Here is a 21,121-nt window from a genome sequence, read left to right as displayed (position 1 = left end):
GTCCTCCTTTTTCACTTAAACCCCAGCTCTACAGATTAAAATCTTAGAGACCAATTAATGTACTTAATAAATATGTTTATTAGGTCATTTGCAGAGCTGATTTTCTTAAACAACTACTTATAGCTGATTCACTCAAAATAAAATCAACTACAAAAACTAAAATCAAATTACAAAAAATTAAGTATTCGGGGGGAGCTCAGGGGGCCTTTGGGTATGCTGCCTGTGTTTTCAACAGCAGCAGGAGCTCATAAATGGAGCTCAGGCCCTCCTTGACCCTCCCCAGAGGCACCCTCTCTGCCCCTCACACATGGGACTGGAGCTGGGATGGAGAATTTGCCTCCAGTATCTCACCATCAAGCCTCCTCTCTCAAGACAGGATCAGAGCCCGTAAAATGGGTATCTAGCGGATCTTGTCACAACCCCCAGGCAGCGCATGATCACATGAGGAGCCATGGTGGGAAGGCAAGTGGCTCAGGTCTACATGCCACATCAATTCCATGACTATCATTTGGGTCTGGAACTGCTTTTTTGGGATGATCCCACGTGTCTGTCGTTTGCACTTTAATTTCACGTAATCACCATTAGAACCACTTTGAAGTTAAGGACAAAAGAACAATTCTTCACTGGGAATTAGCCATTTATTTTGGAAGTCCCTTGGGAAATTAAACATTTATAGGTGTTCCTATTTGCAAGCAGTCACTATAGGAGACTAAATGCCTTCTGTGACACCGTCAACACCACGTTATGTGGTTGGATAATGATACTAGACAGAATCCACTTTCATAGAGCAGCCTTCTTCTGGAGGACTCCCAGATCCCAGACCCACCTTGTCCCAGGCCCCGTGCTCCACAGAGGCTGGGGCACAAAGCGGAGAAAGGCTCCCCCAGCCCCTCAGGGTTTCTCAGGACACCCACTGTTCCAGAACAACAGGTCCAGAATCCATTCATCCACCCATCAGGCAGGCAGGCAGCCCTGAAGGAAATCTACATCTGGGGGAAAGGACAGAGAAACTGACAGCATGGTGTGACAGGTGCTACAATGCGGGACATTCAGGAGAACAGCTATGCCACCAGGAGGACCAGGGGGTGTGCAGGGTCAGCCAGACCAGGGGTGGGGGCTGGGAATACTCGAGGAGGACGGACACCGTTGTTTCCTCACGTGGCTACAGGTGTCGGTGTGGCTAGGCACTCACCAGACCAGAAAATGACCAAGGTGATGCTGAGGGGATGACCAGGCACCAGGGAAAGGCAACTGCTGCCCCAGCTCAAGACATTCAGCCAGCACCTCAGTATCACCACAACCTGCTCTGGCCTTCTGTTCCCCTCGTACCACCAGCCACAGCGACAGCTCTGGGCAAAACTGTGTCCACGCCCACCTCCCTACCTCTTGTCCTCACCCACCTCGGGCCTTGCTGGACCCTGGTCACCAGAGTTGTCTACTGTCCATAGTTTGTGACCCCAGGCTGTAAGCTCCTCCCAGCTGGCCAGCCCTCTGGGGTCCTCCAAACACAACTCTGATGGCAATGATGGAGATGTAGCTGGAATCTAAGTTGTACAGTCTGCTCATTTCGCCTTGAGTAATAGAAAAAAGGACTCTAACTGTGAAGCATACTTCACATTTACACTCTCACCCCATTTTTGTTGCTTGAAAAACACATTTTCTTAGGAACTTTTACACCAAAGTGTCTTCTGCAAAGCCAAAGTTCAGGAACGAGATTTCTTTCAGTACAATTTCATTTTATGTACATAGATGTGTCCTTAAAGAGGGTTGTGTATAAAATGAAGTGCACAGTTTGCCATTTCTTTGAAGTGTGAGGACCCAGGGGCAAAGTACGCCTGATATTTATTATTGTTGCTTTCACAGCACACTCAGTCTTCCCATCTTATCTCCAGACTCAAGGATGGGGAACAAAGGGAACACAGATCTGCACACTTCAGAATGTCCACAGAATTCTACAAACCTACAAAGTTATTGCCGGAACTAAAATGTCCGCAGAAAACCCAGGTTCTTGCAGAGCTAAAGATTAAGGCCCTGGGCAAGAAAAAAGGGGTGGGTGGCATGGATAGCATGTAACCAAGAGAAAGTGTCATGTGCCTGGGAGCAGCCCACCTTCTCTGTCAGGATGGAGCACAGCCTGAGGCCAGTCTCTTCGTTGGGCTAGCCCTCAGGCTTGGCAGAAGCGATGCTGAGCCAGCGGTGGGAGCAGCTGGCCACAGACACCATAGACCAAGTATCTGTGGGACTGGCCCCTAGTCCTGAGCTGAGGTTAAACCATCGTTCCATTTACTTGTGTATTTACTGTGACAGGCAAGATGCTCCGTGCTTTGGAAGACTATATTCTCTCCTATTTTACTTTATTTTTTTAGAACCACCTTAGGAAGGTATGATTGGCATAGAAAAAGCTGTACATAATTAATGTATGCAACTTGATGAGTCTCGAGATAGCTTTACACCCGTGAAACCATCACCATAATCTGTGTCATAAACATATCCATCTCCAAAAGTTTTCTCCCACCTTATTTATTTATGACTATTATTATTATCATCATTTGTGTGTGTGGTAAGAACACAACATAAGAAACATCCTCTTAGCACATTTTGAGTGTACAAGACAGTGTTGTTAACTCCAGGCTCCATGCTGTGCAGCAGGTCTCCAGAACCTATTCATCCTGCATCACTGCACCTTTGCCCCCTTCACAGGCAGCTCCCATTTCTGTGGGGCTCAGATCTTCTCGGCTGGATACAGCAGAGCCTTGATGCCTTCCTGCTCTGTCCAGATCTACATGCTGGTCGCTGACTTTCTGCCCCTGGCACGGCCCCTTGTTCATGCACCCCAGTGTAGACCCCGCATCTCAGGCTCTCCATCAGGCCCACCCATGGGTCACAGAAACCCCTACCCCACGGACCTGCCTCTGCCTCCTTCTTCCTAGTCTTCTCCTGCGCCTTCCTCGAATGCCCCTCCTTGCCTTCCCGCTGAAGAAGCAGTTGACGGAGAAAAGGTGAAGCCGGACTAATATAATAACGGCACACGTAGGTGCTTCCTAGTGTGAAAGGCTGTCCTGAGTGTTCACTGCATTCACACATTTAACCCTCATAACAACCTTGTGAGGGGAAATATCACGATTAACTCCATCTCACAGATGAGGAAACTGAGGCAGAGAGGTGGAGTACACGCATGGATCACACGCGATCAGAGCTGGGGTGCAACCCAGATGTTCTTCACCTGTGCCTCCCCTACAATAAGGTTCTGGTTCCAGCACCCCTGAAATGCAGGCGCAGCCCGCCTCAGGTTCTAGGAGAAACTGCTGGATCCTTAACATAAATCCCCTCACAACAAACAGGCTCTTAGCTAATCTATGCTAGCAAGTCACTTCAACTTCATCTGAAAAACGGTCCCTGGCAGGTTTCTAATCAGCTACGAGTCCACAAAAAACTGAAGACAGATGGGGGAGCCCAGGTACTAGAAGAGGAGGCAGCCTATTTGGAAAAGTGGGGGAGGGCAGCGCTTGGGAAAGGAAGGGAGAGCATGTGGGCTCTCTCAAAGCCCCTTCCTCCAACTGAAGCACAGACTTTGACCAAGTCCAAAGCAAGACCAGGACTCAGCACCAGCAAACGAAGAAGGTGTGCACTTCGTGCCAAGGCCAAGCACCAGCCAGTGTCTGCAGCAGGGAAGACGAAGACAAAACAGGTAGCTTCCAGTCACAGAGATCGAGCTGTGAGGGCAGACAGCAGCGTCCCCCCCCCCCCCATCCAGAAGATGTCCACGCACAGAGGCAGGCTCTCCAGGGGTCATTTGGGACAAGCTGGTCATTTGTAGAAGGCATCTGGCCCTTTCTCTACAGATGAGGAACCTGAGAAAAAGAGAACTCAAGTCTCCCGGCCAACAGCATGCATGGTCCACAGGCTGGAAGTTGGGAAATGTTGGTGTTCTGGGAGGTCACTGCTGCTGACAGAGCACTCAGCTTCACGTGCATTTAGGCACCCAGGTGGGTCCACAGCCCAACAGGATCCTGTTGCAAAGCTGTGTGCCTCCAGTGAGCTTCCACTTTCATAGGGCTCTGATTACAGCGATACACACTTATGCCAGACATTTTCAAAATGCGGAAGACAATGGAGAGGATTCCGTCCCAAGAGAGGCTCACCACTAAGCTACGGGTGGATCTCCTTTCAGCCTCAGGCTGAGCCACTTTGACCTGGAGTTTGGTCTGGAGTGGACCTACACCCCACACTGCTCCTGGGTCTCCAGGTGCACAGCTGGGCAGCATGCTGAGGGTCTAAGGGGGTGCCTGTGACAGCAAGAGCCTTCTGATGAGGTAAATTCTGAAAGGTCCTAGGCTTGGAGTCGGGGCATGAGCGCTTGTCTTCATCAGACCTCTGCTACTTATCAGCATACCCTGAAGCCTTGCCGTCAAGGGTGGTCCACAGAGCAGCCACCACCTCACTGCTAATTAGCTTGATTTCTCTTTTTCTACCCAAAACAATACATTGTAGGCTACCAGTGAGACCAAGACCAAACCTGCTGGCACTGAAGCCAGGAGTCACTCACCTGGCCTCTCAGACTCTGCTCTGCCATGAGGGCGGGCGCTGGGGCGCCACTCTGAGTCCACAGAAGTTAGGGAGGTAACAAGGCCTCCATTCCTGACTTCTGAGGCCGGGTACCAGGTCACCAACAAACAGTGAACAACATAAGGTCCTCAAACTTAACCAAGCTAGAGGAGAGGACCAGTGCCCTCGGGGTAGAGATGGGCTGGGATCCCGAGCTTCTCCTGGAGGCCAGCATCGCTACATGCCCAGGTTTCTCACCCACGACAATGCTGACAGTCTGGGCTCAGGCAGTTTGTGGTGGGGGCTGTCTTGCGCATGGCAGGGTGTTTTGCAGCATCCCTGGCCTCTACCTGCCGCTAGCACACCCTCCAGACATTGCCAAGTGCCCCTGGGGAGGGAAGGTAAGATTGTTCTGCTTAGGAATGCCTGCATTTATCCTGCGGCACAAACTGGGGTGCACCTCAGTGAAGGGCACCTCCGCCTGGGCGTTCATCTCACAAACACTAAGTGTGCACCTCAGTGAAGGGCACCTCCACCTGGGCGTTCATCTCACAAACACTAAGTGTGCACCTCAGTGAAGGGCACCTCCGCCTGGGCGTTCATCTCACAAACACTAAGTGTGCACCTCAGTGAAGGGCACCTCCGCCTGGACATTCATCTCATGGGTAGCACACCCCTTCCTGGCACCCCCACCCCACCCCAGGCCAGAGCTGGGGCACTGCTGGGAAGGTATAAGACCCCTGCAACCACTTACACGGGCAGAGCACTTTAAAGATCTCAAAGGGGGGCCGCAGCTGGTGTGTCTTTGGTCACCAGGATATCGCCAGGAAACATTAAGGCTGTGCCCACCTTACAAATAAAGAATCTTGAGGCTCTGTTAAGTGCCTTGTCCAGGTTCACCGAGATCCAGGTGCCTTGTGGGATGCCTGCAGAAGGCACGATGGAAATATAAGGCCTCCCCAGTTCCCAACACCTTCGCTGAGTCTCCTCGCTTGATGTCACCTCAATCTCTGAGCAGCTTGCTTGGGCAGCTAGCTCGGAGGTAACAGAAGAGCTGTCAGCACTGTGTGCCCGGCTGTGACTGGGGCAAGCATGCACCATTTGGAGCCCACCTGCTGGCCCCCCAGGCTCCTGCGGCCCCACAGCTGTGTGTCAGGTCAGGACCTGTGCAGAGCTTTTCGGTCGTGCTGCTGGACTGTGAAGCAGCTTTTCTACTGAAGGCTCAGCTCGGCCAGTTGTTTTTGTCTCCACCCAACACACCCACAGGCTCGAGCCCTAAAGAAGCTTGTTCAATTCTCTGCTGGAAGCTCAGGCTCCACATGCAGCTGCTAGTTTCCCAGCCCTTCTTCCTGCTGATCGTGCCAATCAAGAAGAGACAGGGCGACAGATAAGTAAGAAAAGGGAACAGTGTGCACACGAGCCCCCAGGGACCTTGTTCCAGGGCAGACTCCGCCTCAGTGGGTCTGGGTGGGGTACTGCTAACAAGGCCGCTGGAATGTGTGTTGCTGGGCCTTGGACCACTCTGGGCCACAGGGATGACAGCAATTATCTCACTTCCATCAGGTCTGGAATTCGACAGCATCCAGACTTCCTCCCACTCCTCAAGCCCTGGGCTTGCTGGTTGGTAACCTGCCTGCGTCACCTAGAATGCCGTTCATCCGTCTTCTTCAAGTATGTGGGTAGGAGCTGGCCCCGAGCAGGCTCCTCGGCCTCTCCCACCCATACAGGACAATGATGCTCCCTGTCAGCAATCAGCAATAACCTGTGACTCTTCTCAGGGCCAAAGACTCACACTCAGTTTCGGAAACGTCCCTTGAAGAGAGAGCCAGCACCTCTGTATGCAGTTTGCTCTCTCTCAGCTTGCTGAATGTGTATCTCCTAGACATTTAAAAAAATTCTACCTGGAATTTATTAAATTTTGCATAGATAATAAACTAACATACCAGGTCCTTTCTAACTTTCAGACCAGTGGACATCCTCAACCTTCTGTTTGGGATAGTTTTTCCTGACTCTGGAAATCTGGCATTTTCGTTTGCTAGCTTGCTTCACATGTGCCTTGTTTTGCAACTCTGTGGACACCCTGTGCACCTGGCCAGCCCGGTGTTTCTCTGATGGGCAGGACTGAAGCTCTGCACCTCTGCGATCGCAGTCCCTGGCATGTCACAGGATATTTAGTGAAATGGAATAAAAATTAAATTTTGGGTAATGCAATTTGGCAATCTGTATTAAAAGGTTTAGAGATATATGTACTCAATGGACTAGTAATTCTATTTTTAGGACTTGATTCTAATGAAATAATCAGAAAATAAGTAAATTCAAGAAACAGTATTATATAAAAGCAAAACATTGGAAACATCTTAAATATCCGATAATGGAATGATTAAAAGTTATGCCTATTTTCATATATGCAGTTCTTAAAAACCAAATTTTCTAAGAATATTTAATGAAAATTTTCTTTATATAACAGGGGGTGAAAAAAGCATGTTGCAAAACTGGTAAAACAGCACAATCACAATTTTGTAAAAAATATAAATATATATGGAGAAAAATAAACAGAGATAAAATATACCAAAAGGCTAACAGAACTAACTGCTGAGTAGTATGAATATGGGGACTTTAACGTTTTTCTTTCACTTCTTAGTATTCTCCAGATTTCTTTTACAATTAATTTTGAGGAAATTTATAATTATACGACTTATAAATTACAATTATCCATAGTAGTACACTTTACAATAGTTTTTAACACTTATTTGTCCTGTCTTCTTAGCTTCATCACAGATTCCTCAAGGGCAGGATTTTGGCGTGGGCAGCCCGGAACCCGGAGCCCTCCAAGTAGTAAGCACTCAGGGACGTTGCTGGCCATCCCACCGGCCTTGCGGAAATCTTCCTTGTTACCAGACACCTGGAGGCACTGAGGACCCTCCCCTTATCCTTTTCCTTTGACCCGCTAGACTGTGCCTTAGGTGCCTCCCTGCAGAGCCTTGGCCCACATCTGTCACCTGGCAGCGCGTACAGACAGGTGTGGCCAAAGGGTCGAGCCTTCGGTGGTTCCCACAGCATCCAAGACAATGGCCCAAATCAGCCCAAATCAGCCCCCTTACCGGGTGCCCCCGTGGAGGCAAACAAATCCGTGGCGGCGAGCTCGAGAGAGAAAGTGCAGGCGTTAGGTGGGGAGAGGGCGCCCTGTGCAGATGAGCGCTGCTGCTTTTCCCGGGCTCGGATTGTGAGCACCGGAGCGCGCACCCAGCCGGGAGCAGCCGCAGAGAGGGCGGGACGCAGGGGTATGTGGGCGGGTCCTTAGGGGCGGAAGCGGGTCCTCAGAGGGCGGGTCCTTGGGGCTCAGGGGCGGGTCCTTGGCTGTAGGGGGCGGGTTCTCGGGGCTCAGGGGGTGGGCCCTCGGGGCGTGGGGCGGGTCCTCAGGGGGCGGGTCCTCGGGTGTCGGGGCGGGTCCTCGGGGCTCAGGGGGCGGGTCCTCGGTCCCTTGGGGCTCAGGGGGCGGGTCCTCGGGCGTGGGGGCGGGTCCTCGGGGCTCAGGGGACGGTTCCTCGGATGTGGGGGTCGGGTCCTCGGGGTGCGGGGCGGGATTGGCGGCTGATCCTTGCGGAGCCGAGAGGGACGTGTCTCCTTGGCGCTCGCAGGGCGGGTCCTGCGGGCGGAACGGGGCGGGACGTGTCTCCTTGGGGCTGGGGGGGGCGGGTCCTGGGGCGCGGGGCGGGGATTGGGGCGGGTCCTCGGGGCGGCGCGCGCCGGCGTGCCCTGCGCCTCCCGCGCGCGGCCCCTGGAGTCCCGAGGCGCGCGGCCAGCCCAGCTCGGGCCGCTGCACTCGGAGCGGCCGGGCGGCCGAGCGGGCGCGGGCCGGGGCGGGGGCCGGGGCCGGGGCCGGGGCTGCGGCCCCATCGTCCTTCTGAAGCCCCTGGAGCGAGGAGCGTGGGCGAGGACGAGGCTGAGCGGGGCCGGAACCATGAACCGGAGTTTCCACAAGTCTCAGACCCTGCGTTTCTACGACTGCAGCGCGGTGGAAGTCAAGAGCAAGGTGAGCCCGCCGGCGATGTGCGCCCCCCAAGCGAATGAATGGGCGCCCGCGGGGCCCTGGGCAGCGCGGGAGGGACTGGCGCCGGCGACAACTTCGGAGCGCGGCGCCGTCCGTGGGGCGCGCGGGGTCCGCCGTGCTTCCCGCCCTGCGCGCACACAAAGCCCGGCAGCCTGGTGGCGTCCAGCTGGGGCCGCGGCGCTCGAGGCTCCGGACCCTCTGCCGGAGCGGCTCTTTTGTTCCACGAGCGGGACCGACCCGGCGCGCCGCGCGGTGGAGGGACGGCGTTTCCGGGGCGACCTGGGGGCTGCTCGGATTCGGGGCCGTGGAGGGGCCTCGGGGGCCCGGCCCTGGCGAGGACCCTGACCGCGCCGCCTCCTTCGCTGCGGAGGGGCCTCGGCACCGGCGAGGGGGAGACGGGCAGCCGGTCCCAGACCCCCGGCCCTGCGCGTCAGCGCCCAGCCCCCCGGCGCGCCCCAGGCCCAGACTCCCCGGGCGCGGCGGGCTGGCGGCCCCTCCCGCTGCCCGCGCCCCGGCCGGAGCGTGCCCGAACTTGCGGTGGCTGTGCGCGTTTGGGTAATTGGCTGATAGAATCTGGCGCTGCTGCCCTCTGCGGGGGCGGCTTCTCCGCGGCAGACGCTTTTGTTTGCTAGGGTCTGGGCAGTGGACCCCACGGGCGGAGGAGCCGCAGTTGTCCGCGATCTGGGAGGAGGGGGCCCCTCAGGCCTTTCGCTGACCGCTGCCGGGGAGCCGGCCCTATTTCCCTTTTCCTCTGCGCCCCCCACCCCTTGGTAAAGCAAGGCTGAGCAGCCTGAGTTGTGGGAGAGGGGCCGGAGGGTGGGCTCTGACCCTCGACTCCGCGCACACTTCGGGGGTGAGGCGGGTGTGGCGTGGCGCCGTCTCTGGGGAGTCCAGCGGCCCCCCTGCCCTGGCTGCCCCTACCTGCCAAGGAGGGCCCTTTGGTGTAGGATTTCCAGGGCATCTTTCGAGGATGGTGGGGGCGGGGGGGTGGGTATCTGCAATGAACCCAGCTGCAATGAGTTGCAGGATTTCAGCCTCAACTTGGGGGACATGATCTTTTTATGAACCCCTCATTTCTAGTAAGATCACACTCTTACCCCGATGCTAATTCTGTGATCCTCGCCCCACCCTCCTCCCCTCTTTAGCCCAGGAGTGCCCCCACCCCCCCCCCCAAACCCAACGTGCCCACTGTGAGTAGTATGCCGCAGAGAAGGACAGGCCTGAGTGGGAGCTCCACACAGTTGTTCTTTACTTTAGCTCAGTGGGAATGTGGCATTTTAGAGCTCATTGTCCACTACAATAGCCACTGAACGCGTGTGGTTTCATTTTTTTAACTTTCTTTTGGGATCATCACAGATTCACAAGCAGTTGTGAGAAAGCATGCGGAGGTATCATAGCACCAAAGGTAACATCGTGTCTCAGGATGTCACATCCAGGACCTCATCAGATGTGTCCATGCCTGTTGAGGTCATAAACTTTTGTCCACCACCAGCACAGTCAAGATGCAGAACACTTCCATCACACGGGTCCCTCCTGCTGCCCTTTCACAGCCGCTCTCTGGTCCTGGGTGTAAACTGACTGGTGTCAATTTTAAACACTGTTCCTGAGTTGTGCTAGCTGCGTTCCCTGTGCTCAGTAGCCACGTGTGGCTTGCAGCAGCCTGATCAGACACACAACTCAGAGGATCCATCCAGAGCAATAGATCCAGGGGAATACCCTCAGTGGGCCTCATCACGCAGTCCTGGACTGCTGGCACCCTGCAGGCCGCTGGGGGCTGGAGAGTAAGAGCTGGCCTTTGCGTCTTCTCAGACCAGAGCTGTAGATGTTCTGGGGGCCCAGCCAGATGTTCTGCCTCCTGCAGCTCCCCAGTGAAGAAAGCATCTGCCCTGCCCGAGCCTGGGTTCAAGTTCAGATGTGAGTGCTCCCCTGCAGGTGAACGGCAGAGCCGGAGTTTCATTTGAATTTTGGAGCGCCCCTGGAAGAGCCCCACAGACCTGGGCCCTCCTGGGCTGGCTAGTTATATGCTCTCCCCTTTGGGAGGAGGGGGCTGCCTTACTGTTTGTCCAGAGGGTCCCCGTGGCTCTTCCCTCTGTGCACAACTCCCCCTCAGTAGTTGGTAGTTGCTGCCATGGAGTCCGTCTCTGCAAGGAGCCTTTAGTCCAGCTTGTTGTCCAGGCATAGGAGGCAAAACTTTGTGACAACGATACCTTTATTTAACCTAAACGTCGCACCGTAACACTGGGTTTGTATGTGGGGAAATGGTGCCAGGGAGCTGATTCCAGCCGGGTCTGCCACCTGCCACCTCGTGAGGTTTCAGGCAAGTCATTTAGCTTTTCCGAGCCTTGGTTGTTTCATCTGTAAAATGAACATCGTGCTGTTTGCTTACCTCCCAAGACCAAATGAGGGGATGAGTGTGAAAGCACTTTGAAGACTGCAGAGTGCTCAGAGCTGTAAGAGTTAAGCACTGCAGATCAGAATTCTGTGGCATCTCAGGATATTACATCTGAAAATCACCTCTGATCCTCAGAACTTTTGGCATTAGCTGTCTGCCACAGCTGGGCACCTCCCAAAGCCATGGGGACGTTGTGTTGACGTGATGGCTCTCCCCCATCCTGTAGCCCCTTACACTTCCCCAGACATTTCTGCTTAATACCTGTGATTCATCTGCTCCTCCCCAAACCAGCAGTTTGCTTCTCTGAGTCCTCAGTTCTGGTGCCCAGCCATTCTCCCACTTACTTTGACTTGTGCCTCTCCTCCCCTGAGACCGGCAGTGGGGAGGGCCGGACATGCGGGAGAGCAAGGCCCCTCGAGGGGTAGGTGGGGGCAGAGTAATTGGAGATGACTGTCATCTGAGGAGAAGACAGACAGCGGCACAGCGCCATTACGACTCTGCAGACGCCTTTGACTACGTACGTGTTTCGTCAGTCCCACCAGCACGTGCAGAGGCCTGAAGAGTCTAGAAGAGCATAGGCATCCCCTCAGCTGTGTGCTCTGCCCTGAGCCCCTGCCCTCTGGTGGAGGCCCTGCGTTACACGAGGTCCATGTTCTGGTGTCCTTCCCACTCGGATCTCATGCGTGTTCTCTCCAGCCTGTGTGCCCCAGGTTCTGTGGCTTTCCCCGACGTGAGATGCTCTCTGTAAGAACTTGCCCTTTCCTGATGACCCTCTCCTGCAAAGTCCGTCCGAAGCCTTCACCAGGCCAAGCTCCCTCCATCCTCTCACCACTTCGTGTTCCTCTCGTCTCGTGGGACTTGTCACCATCTGGCACAGGGCTGTTTCTCAGAGCAGGGACCCAGGGCTGTGTCGACGCTCACAGGGCTTGTCGTGTCCCCTGTGCTTATGGGAGACTGACACTTCTGAAGGTCAGTCTAATCATTGCTGCTTTGTTTGAATAATGCTGGAGGCTTTTTTGGATTCCAAACAAATGCAAATTTTGTAGAAAATTTAAAAACCACATCAGGCACCAAGAGGGTATTCTCCTATCCAAAGATGAGCCAGTGTTCACTGCTGCCCCGTGTGCCCCAGCCCTGTGCACGTCCTGTGCACGCACATGTGTTTGCTGTATAGAGTCAGGGTCAGGTTGTTGCAGGCATGTGACTGTAGCCTGCTTTCTCCCTTCAACTTAACAGTATGTAGTTTTCTCATGTCATTAATATCTTTAGAAAACATATTTTTAAATGACTACATAGTATTCCATCTTATGTGTAAGCCATAATTAATTTAACAATATTTTGTTTGGGTTATTTCCATATCTTTTCCATAGTAAACAATGCTGTGAATAACATCTTCATATTTTAATCTTTGTGTGAAGATTCCATATAGAGTGTGTGTGTATCATGTAAAGTATATAGAGGGTACTGATCCTGTTAAACCAGCACAGAACTCTTATTATTTCCTTAGGACAAGTTCCTAGAAGTGAAATTACTGGGTGACAAGTATGCACATTTTCAAAGCTTTGAGATCATATTGCTAAATTTCCTTCAGGAAAGTCTCCTTTACTGGTTTAGACGCTCTGCTTATCCGTCTCCATCCCTCCTCTCCCCTCCCCTCCCCTCCCTCCAGCACCAGGTGTTTTCTTATTCTTTCCCAGTTAGAAAGTGAAACACCCTCACGCTGTTTTAGTTTGTGTTCTTGGGTTATTAGTGAATTGAAAGTTTTTATATTTGTTGGCTATCTGTGTGTCTATTTTCAGCTGCCTGTGTCTCTCCTGCATCCTTTTTTCTGTTAGTCTTCTGTTTTGTTGAGTTATGGAGCTGCTTGTCCACAGCAGAGTTTCCAGTCAGTGCAGATGGTGCTGAGGTGGCAGTGTTTTAGGTCCACATGTTTCCTCTGGTCCCCAGATCTTATCTCCAGCTGAGCTTGTTGGCCGCCAGTGCGGCAAGGACACACCCGTCCACCTGGTGGGCTGGAGCTGGGGCCAGGCCCTCCCTGTCGGATGGTTGGGCACTAGCCTCCCGTGGGCCAGTTGAGAACCGCCTGACACGGTTTGACTCACCTGTGTGTCAGCTACACCCTTCTGAGGTTCCGGATTTGTTGTATCTGTGCACGTCTGTGTCTAAACAGGTTCGGTGACTTGATTTGGGAAGTTGCATCTGGAGGAGACTCTCCTCGGGGACCCAGCAGAGAATGTCGGTCTGGCAGGCACACCTCTTGTGGGCTTGTGGCCTGTGAGTGGCAGGAAGCCCTGTGGACCCTCCAGGGGCACCCCAGCAAGCCAGGTGTCAAGCCCTTTCCTAGGACCCGCGACATTTCAGATGGAGGGCTCTCCCGGTTTAGGGAAGGGAAGGAGTGTCAGAGATTGGAAGATGCAGCCTTCAGGGTGTCTGCAGCTCTGACGTTTGTGAACCACGTCCAGAATCAGCGAAAACGAAGAGGCATCCTGACCCATTCCTGTGACAGGGCCTCCTGGACTTTTAGAGGCCAGCAGGGAGGGTGTTTGGAATTACAACAGTGGTGGGCAAAGGGGCCTCAGGATCTAGGTGTTAGATTTGTTCAGCTGGCTGTTTACACATTTACTAGCTCCCTACCTCCAAAGGTTTCTTCTTTACCGTGAACCTGAGGAGTGATGGGAGTGAGGGGGTTGCTGTGCCCCATTTAGCCCCAACACACACCCTGCAGCCCTGCTCTGAGGCTGCCCTGGACACACTGGGGGTATAGAGATGGTCCAGGCTGGACACTGCCCTCTGTGCGTAGGTTGTGTTCAGAAGTATTTCTTAAAATTTACTTAACTGCCTGCCCCAATATATATGTATATACATGCCAGACACTGTTCTAAATACACTGCAAATACTGACCCATTAATCTGCATCACAACCCTTCAGGAGGGCTTCTGCCATCACCCCCGTTACACAGGGCAGAGTGCTGAGGTCCAGGGAGCTTCACTAGGCTGCCCGAGGTTGGAGGGCACCAGCAGTCTGGCTGCAGAGTCCGTGCCCTTTACCAGGAGCTGTCTGTGGCCACTGGTGGAGGAGGGCTCCTGGCCCCCGTCCTCGGACAAGCCCTGAAGTCCAGGTCTTGATGTCGAAGCAGATTTTCCTGGCTCATGCCGTGTGGAATGAGGCAGATGCCCTCCGGCTGTCTAGATTCAGAGCTTGTCGGGGAAGCAGTTCTGTTTTCCTTACATCGCTGTAGCCGGTTCTTGCTGTGTGGGCTTGAGGGAAGTCCTCTATTCAGTAGTTGTTCTTAAAAGTCTGATCCCACCACTCATCCGGTCATTTATTCGTTTACTGAGCAGCTGCTTTGTGCCAGGCATGGGGTTCATGCTGGGGTGCAGGGGTAGCCGGGATAGACAATGTGCCCAGCTTAGAAAGGTATGGTCCAGGGGTAACTCCGGTGGCCTAGTGGTTAGGTTCCACACACTCAGCTTCAGTGGCCCTGGTTCGGTTCCCAGACGCAGACCTACACCGCTGTTAGCAGCCATGCTGTGCTGGCAGTCCACAAACTACAACAATAGGGGAAGATTGGTACGGATGTTAGCTCAGGGCGAATCTTCCTCAGCAAAAGAGAGGTATGGTCCGTGAAGATTCATTCCGGCAGGTGGGCAGATTCGGGTGGGGTGGGTCCCGGGTCCTGCATCCTGGTATCCAAAGTGTCACCAAATCCCCAACTCCACAGCTCCCTGAGGCCAAAGGCTTCGGGCGCGAGCCTGCCGTCCCACCCGCCTCCAGGCACGCCACCTGCTCAGGTTGCTCTGAGATGAGTTGGAGCTGCTTCTCCCCTCATTGCTTCCAGAGCAGCTGGGCTCCAGTCTTCTGTCCTCATCTGGGCGCTTAGTCCTCTCCGCTGCTCTGCTGGCGGCAGCTCGGAGGATTAGCTGCGTTTCTCAGGAGTAAGCTCCAGGGAGAAATCCAGCATCTGAAATGTGAAGAGCAGCGCTGTGCATACAGTAGGTACCCAATAAATGCTGTTGAGTTGGATTCAGACGAGGAACACCTGGATTTTCTTGAAAACTGCAAGTTCAGAAGTGGTCTATTAGGATGCTTGAGAGAAGAACCACTTTTCAAGGAAGGTGACCCAAGCTTGATTCATGAGTTGGCTCATTCCTGGGGCATATCTGAGAGGGGTCAGCAGCCTTGTCCCCTCCCTGCTAGTGCCATGGGTGGGAGGGGGCAGAAGGGGGCAGAAATGAGCTTAATGAAAAAGAGACTTTGAAAGTTAAAAGGAAATTGATTGAGAAGCCCCAGTGTGTATTTCTGCTGTTGTCAGTGCCTCCTGCTAGCCTCAGTGCTGAATTATGGCTGAGAGCTGCAGGCCCGGCCGCGCCTCCTCCTCAGAGCCGGTACTAGGGTGTCTCCAGGAGTGTGCTCACACCCCTTCCTGGTCCCCCGCTGACCTTACATGCCTCTTCATCCAGAGCCAGGTGGCAGCCCCGTGCCCCCGCAGGACCGGGGAGCAGCACCAGGGCGCCCCTGCAGCTGTGACACAGTTACCGTGATGCTCTATTCCCTGTCCTGGGTCAGTCCCTCCCAGGTTCCTGGCATCCAGGGACGTGTCTCCCACACATCCATCCTCGTCTCTCCCCAAGGCCGTGTTCCTTGTTGGGCTCTGTGCAGGCTCTTGCGGCAGAGGAGACCAAGAGAGTGGCCTCCACTCCCCATCCCCAACCAGTGCATCTGCTCCATATTTTGGGGTACATGTGTAGCATTTTAATTAGGGAAAGAAAAAAAGCTATTGCTGCTTAAAGAGATTGAAAATCACGAAAGCCCTCCTGGGGGGCCCAGCCCTCTTAAATCCTTAACGTGTCCCCCTACCCGGTCCAGGGGCTGGCCTTGCAGCCCCCTGATCCTTTCCTACTCTCACCCACGGAGCTCAGCCTGTGGAGCTCAGGCATGTCTGAAGGCTGAAAGCTCAGCCTTTTCAGGAAGCTGTTCCAGACCTCTGACACGGCAAGGTCTCTGCTGTGTGAAGTTTAGTGTGTGTGACAGTAAAGTACACTAATCTCAGGTGGGCAGCTTGATGAAATTTTATGTGTTTGCACACCCAGATGACCACTATGCAGATCAAAGTATGGACCATTCCAGCACCAAGGAGGGTTCCTTCATGTCCTGTGTCATCAGCACCCACCCCCAGTGTAAGCACCATCAGGGTCTCTGATACCAAAGATGAGTGTGCTGGCTCTGGGATGCGATGTGACCACACGCTCTGTCATCGAGCCTGCCCATGTGGTGTGTGTCAGTGGATCTTATTGTGATGGTGCTGAGTGTTCTGTTGTGCATCCGCCTGTGTTGATGGAGGTCCGCTCATTCCTGGCGTTTGATGCCCAAAGCCGCGTGCATGTCCTCTTCAGCGCACCAGCCATTGGCCATACTCTGGCATCACGGCACAGAGCTGGCCAGGGGTGGGCCACAGCTCAGGGTGGCTGGTCCCAACTCAGACGTGCAGTCTCTGACCCTGGCCTTGACACGATTTGGGTGGAGCAGCTGCCATAGGGGGTCTGAGGATTTGGGGGTTCCTGAAGGCCTTGAACCACAGCCTAAGTGTTTGTTGATTAATAAATCAGGAAGAGATTCTTCATCTTATAGAATTGAAGGTTCCCACTGCTGATGTGTGAAGGGGCTCTCATAGTCCTTTGTTTAATTCTGTGGCTTGAATTGTTGCTTTCGTGCCTTCCTGGGCTTTCCTTCAGTCCACACCAGCTTCTGTGCACCCTTCTGGTGGCTGGGCATTGTGGGAGAAGCTGATAGACAAGGTGACCAGGGCCAGGCTGGGTGCTACTGCGTGGTCACGGCACAGCTCGTGCCACAGGTCTCTGCAGATGGAAGACCTTCCTTCTAAAGTGCCTGAGTTTCCATGTGGAATGAAGACCCCCCGCAGCTGCGAGCAGATGGGCTGCTGCTCCCTAGAGGGTTGCCTGTGTCGCCGCCCACAGCTCCCCGCTGTACGGACCTGAGGATATTGGTGAATTCCCGTGCAACGGCCCTCCCTGCCCTTCCTGCAAGTCCTGCCCAGTGACCGGGTGTTTATTTTCCATCTTATCACATCAGTGTGCTTGTCGAAAGCTGGTTTATACATCGGCCAGTGTGCACAGCAGGTCTCGATCTGTGCCATTGCTCCTGAGACGGGACATGAGTGCTGATGCACAGTCTGGAAAGTTCCCCCTCAAGCGGCCGCTTTTTGGGGATGTGTGGGGTTGTGAAAGGACCCTGAGGCCCCTGGGTAAGGGCTGTAGAAGAGAAAATTGTGAGGGCGTTAACGCTGTGGTCTTTAGGTACTCAGCTGTGCTAGAGGAATATGAAGACTAAAGTGATGTTAGTATCCTGTTTCCCATGGCTGGGGGGCTGGAGCCACTGGCTCCCCACCCACAGTCCTGACCTCACTTCCCTTGCTGGTCTGGAATAATAACAGGGTGTTGCTATGGGAGAAAACAAACTTCTGCGTCTGTAGGATGGCCCCTCACATGGAGGAGGATGTGGCCTGTGGTCACCTCGAGCCGTCAGCAGCTGTATGGGTGCAAGCGTAAGATGGGGCACAGACCCAGGCTGCACGAGAACGTGCCCTTCTGCCTGGGAGGTGGTGGGGAGGCTACATGTGTCTGGGCAGACACTGGCAGATGCCAAGGAGATGCCCTCATGAGAAACAGTGTGTGGAGGAAGCCCCACTCTGCTCCTCTGCAGACGGGCTGCCCTGCACTGGCAGAGGTTGTCTCTCCTCACCATGAGCTTGGTGTCACCTATCCCCCCACCAGGAGCAGCTCCCGGGATGTGGCCCCATCGCTGGTCAGTGGTGCCTCTTCTTAGCCCAGGCGGTCATGGGCTCTGGGCACAGCCCGGCTGAGGATCAGCACTGGGCCCTTGAGAGTGGACAAGCGTGTGCCGTTGGGCTTGCCCTGCGGTTCTTCCTCCTGTGTGTTTCTCGGGGCACACAGTCTCTGGGCTCCTTCCTGCCATAGGAGCCCGGCCCAGCCTGCTGGGAGCAGACGCCACCCAGGTCACATCACTGGAGGAGAGTCCAGGCAGGTGTGGCCTTCTCTTATCAGCTTCAGTGGGGTCTCACGTTCATTCCTTTCTCAGCGCTTCCACTGTGTGCTGGGCTTTCTGCTGCCCACCTGCTAGGCTCTCAGCATAGATGTTTTCCTTGATGCTTACGACACCTTATGCATGGGCTGTAGGGAGGGGGACTAGGAGCTTGACCAGGCTGTTAACTCGCCCAACCCAGGTCCCAGCTGTCTGTGGCCAAACCAGGTGTTAAACTCTCAATTGCTACACCATCCTGCTTCCATCTAGTTCCCCTCATCTCCTGATTCCACCTCCTGGAAAACAGACAACACCTACCTACTCCAGATGTGCTCTGAAGTCACAGCGTGTGTCCCCCCCCACCCCCCCAACATGTCCCGGACACCGGCTCAGGGCTGGGCTGCTTCCTAAATATCCCTTGTGCATCCTGTGAAACCCACATGAGCTCTGGCCAGTGTATGGTCTGTTTGGTGGGAGATGGGTGAGTGCAGGGAGCCTGGCTGCTCTCCCACTTCCTTCTGTAGCATCGCATGGGCCCTCTGCAGCTGTGGTCAGAGTGTCAGTGACCACCCAGGTCCCTGGCACGCTGGACGTGTCACTTAGTGGAGGCTCCTTGAATTGCATGGCGGGGGATGGGCAGTGCCTGCTGCGCTCCGAGTCTCCACCCAGAGCTGTGGGATTTGGGTCACACTCATGAGCACAGCTTTTCTCTCATGGAATTATAAAAGTTGTTTCATCTTGAAAAATGGCCCTGAGAAATAACTGCTTGCCAGTGATGCCAGGGACAGGACCTCAGAAAGCAATGACTCCTACTCAGAAATTAGGAAGGTGCCTCAACTGTAGACGGGGCTGCTGCTGTCAAAGACCCACAACATGCTTACTGCTCTGCTCTCTATAAATCACACATGCAAAGATCTCTCTTTATTGTGTTTGCACGATAAAGTTTGGGTCTCTGAGAAGGCCTGGATAGGCAGCCCTGTGAATGCCTGAGTAGGTCCGCTCTGCAAACCTGCCATGCGCCCCTCCACGTGCGACCGCCCTCCCAAGCACGGGAGGACGCAAGCTCACAAACAGGCTGATGGAGGGAAGAGCTGCTGGGATCTCTCTCAGCATAGGACGCATATTCATAGTAAGTTCTCATAACAACCCTATGAGGAATTTTTTTGTCCCTTTTACAAAGGAGGAAATACACTCAGAGAAGTTTAAATTATCCAGAGTCAGGCAGCCAGTAGGGGTGAGGCAGGAATGTGGACCTGGTGCGTGATCGCAGCCCTGCTCTGAGGAACTCTGCCCTGCAGTCTATACTGATAAGACACCGCTGCCCCAGGCCTCAGGATGCAGCCTCGCTTGCCTACGCAGGCTGGGGTTGCAGGCCTCCGCCTGAGTGAATTTCTGTTTCAGGAAAGCCCCAGAAGGCCCGTGAACAGCCTATGTTCACCCCTGCAGGCTCTGGCCCAGGAGGCCCGGCAGCCCGCCAGCTCCACCTCTCACAGCACCAGGGCCTCCCACACCTTTACCCCCAGCTCCTAGAGAGCTGGTCTCTGTTTCACACTGCTTCCCTCACCCACGGCCCTCCTTGTCCACACTGTCAGCTGGCTCGGCCTCCCTTCCAGCCTGAGGAGTCCCTTCCTACCTGGGGTATCCCTGCCCTGCCCTCCCGCTTGGAGTTCTTGCCCCTGCCATTGCAGCTCTTCAGGTCTTGTCTAAATTCCCTCCTGTATCAGCCTCAGTTCCTTTGTTTACAGGCTTGTGACTGTGGGCAGTTTGTTGAATCCATCTAGGTCTCAGGCTTCTGGTCTGTAAAATGGGAAGAGAGACACCTCTGGGTTGCTGTTAGGATTAAGGAGCACATGCAGCCAAAGCTTGGCATTGACCACACCTTCTCTCCCATCCTGGAAGCCCCTGCCGGGCAGAGAGCATGACCCATGTTCCTGAGTCCCTGTATCCTCCACTCTCAGCCCAGCCCACACCTCCATTTAGCAGTGCTGGGTCACAGGTACAGATCACACTTGTGAACTGCAGCACACATGCATGAGCAGAGGACCACACATGTGCACATCCGTCTGGAGCATACATGCATGCTTGGTGGTGACCACAAATACAGTGGGTTCATGGTCCCCAGCAGTCACCTGGGCAGCCTCATGCAGGACTTGGTGCTTGTCTGGGTAGTTCTGCAGGCGCCAACGCTGAGCCATCATCACTCTGGATCAAGATGGGTGGACAGAGCACAGGAAGGGGCCAGGCTCTGCCATCGGCTCCACCCTGTCTGAATCACAGGTCTGTGGCCCGATTTTAAACTGTCCCAACGTGTCAGTCCAGGAAGTCATCCCATGGCAGGTCCCACGTTCCAACAGATGATTTGTTAGGATGACAGCCTGTGCTTCCTGATCGTTCCCATACGGAGGTCTTTCCACAGTTCTCTGTATTCCATGTGTGCACATGTGCTCCTTGGCCCTGTCCTGAGTTGTCCCGAGGTGCTTACATTTACCCTACAAATGCACACTTCTGAGATCTTTTCCGATTAGATCCATCCCCACTTCCTGACAGAAGCCCTGACCCTGCTCTAGGTGGGGAGGGGCTCTGATGGCCTCAGAGAGTCCATTCCTTTACCAGTGATTGATTCACAGACGGGCATGTGACCCCGCTCTGGACGATGAGACGTGAGGGTCTTCTTCCTCTGAATGTTGTGTTGATTGTGACTTCAAGACCCAGCTGGATGAATGGGGGGCATCAGAGATAACAGGCTGTGGACCATCCCTGCAGCGTCCTGACGCAGGTGGTGGGTTCTGGTGTCTGGCTCCTTGGGCTGTCTGGGCTCATTCCAGCCATGCTGTGGGTGAAGCGCCCTGCCCTCTCTTCACCTGATTGTTTCCTCTTCTCATACACACGGTTTAGGTCAGGGCCTATGTCATACAGTTTCTTCATTTGCATTTCTCAGTTTGCAGTTACACATTTACACATGTGATTGCTGTTCAACATCGGGCTCTCGAACCAGCCGTCAGCCCCATGAAGACGCTCAGCACTAGCGCAGGGCCCAGCCCATATCTGGATTTCAGCAAAATTTTGAATGAATG

General features: G+C 54.2%; 1 protein-coding gene across 1 annotated transcript in view; it reads left to right on the top strand.

Annotated features, from left to right (window-relative positions):
- The first annotated feature begins 8,307 nt into the window (after positions 1 to 8,307).
- The window catches only part of PARD6G (par-6 family cell polarity regulator gamma), a 96,617-nt gene continuing 83,803 nt past the window's right edge, over positions 8,308 to 21,121 (top strand). Inside the window, exon 1 of the mRNA XM_023648046.2 lies at positions 8,308 to 8,578. Coding sequence (XP_023503814.1) covers positions 8,507 to 8,578 — 72 coding nt within the window. The 5' untranslated portion in view covers positions 8,308 to 8,506. The remainder of the gene's footprint in view (positions 8,579 to 21,121) is intronic.

The sequence above is a fragment of the Equus caballus genome, chromosome 8, assembly GCF_041296265.1.
Source record: "Equus caballus isolate H_3958 breed thoroughbred chromosome 8, TB-T2T, whole genome shotgun sequence".
Classification (NCBI taxonomy): domain Eukaryota; kingdom Metazoa; phylum Chordata; class Mammalia; order Perissodactyla; family Equidae; genus Equus; species Equus caballus.
Note: the sequence above shows the minus strand (reverse complement) of the source record. Positions and strands in the feature narration are given on the sequence as shown.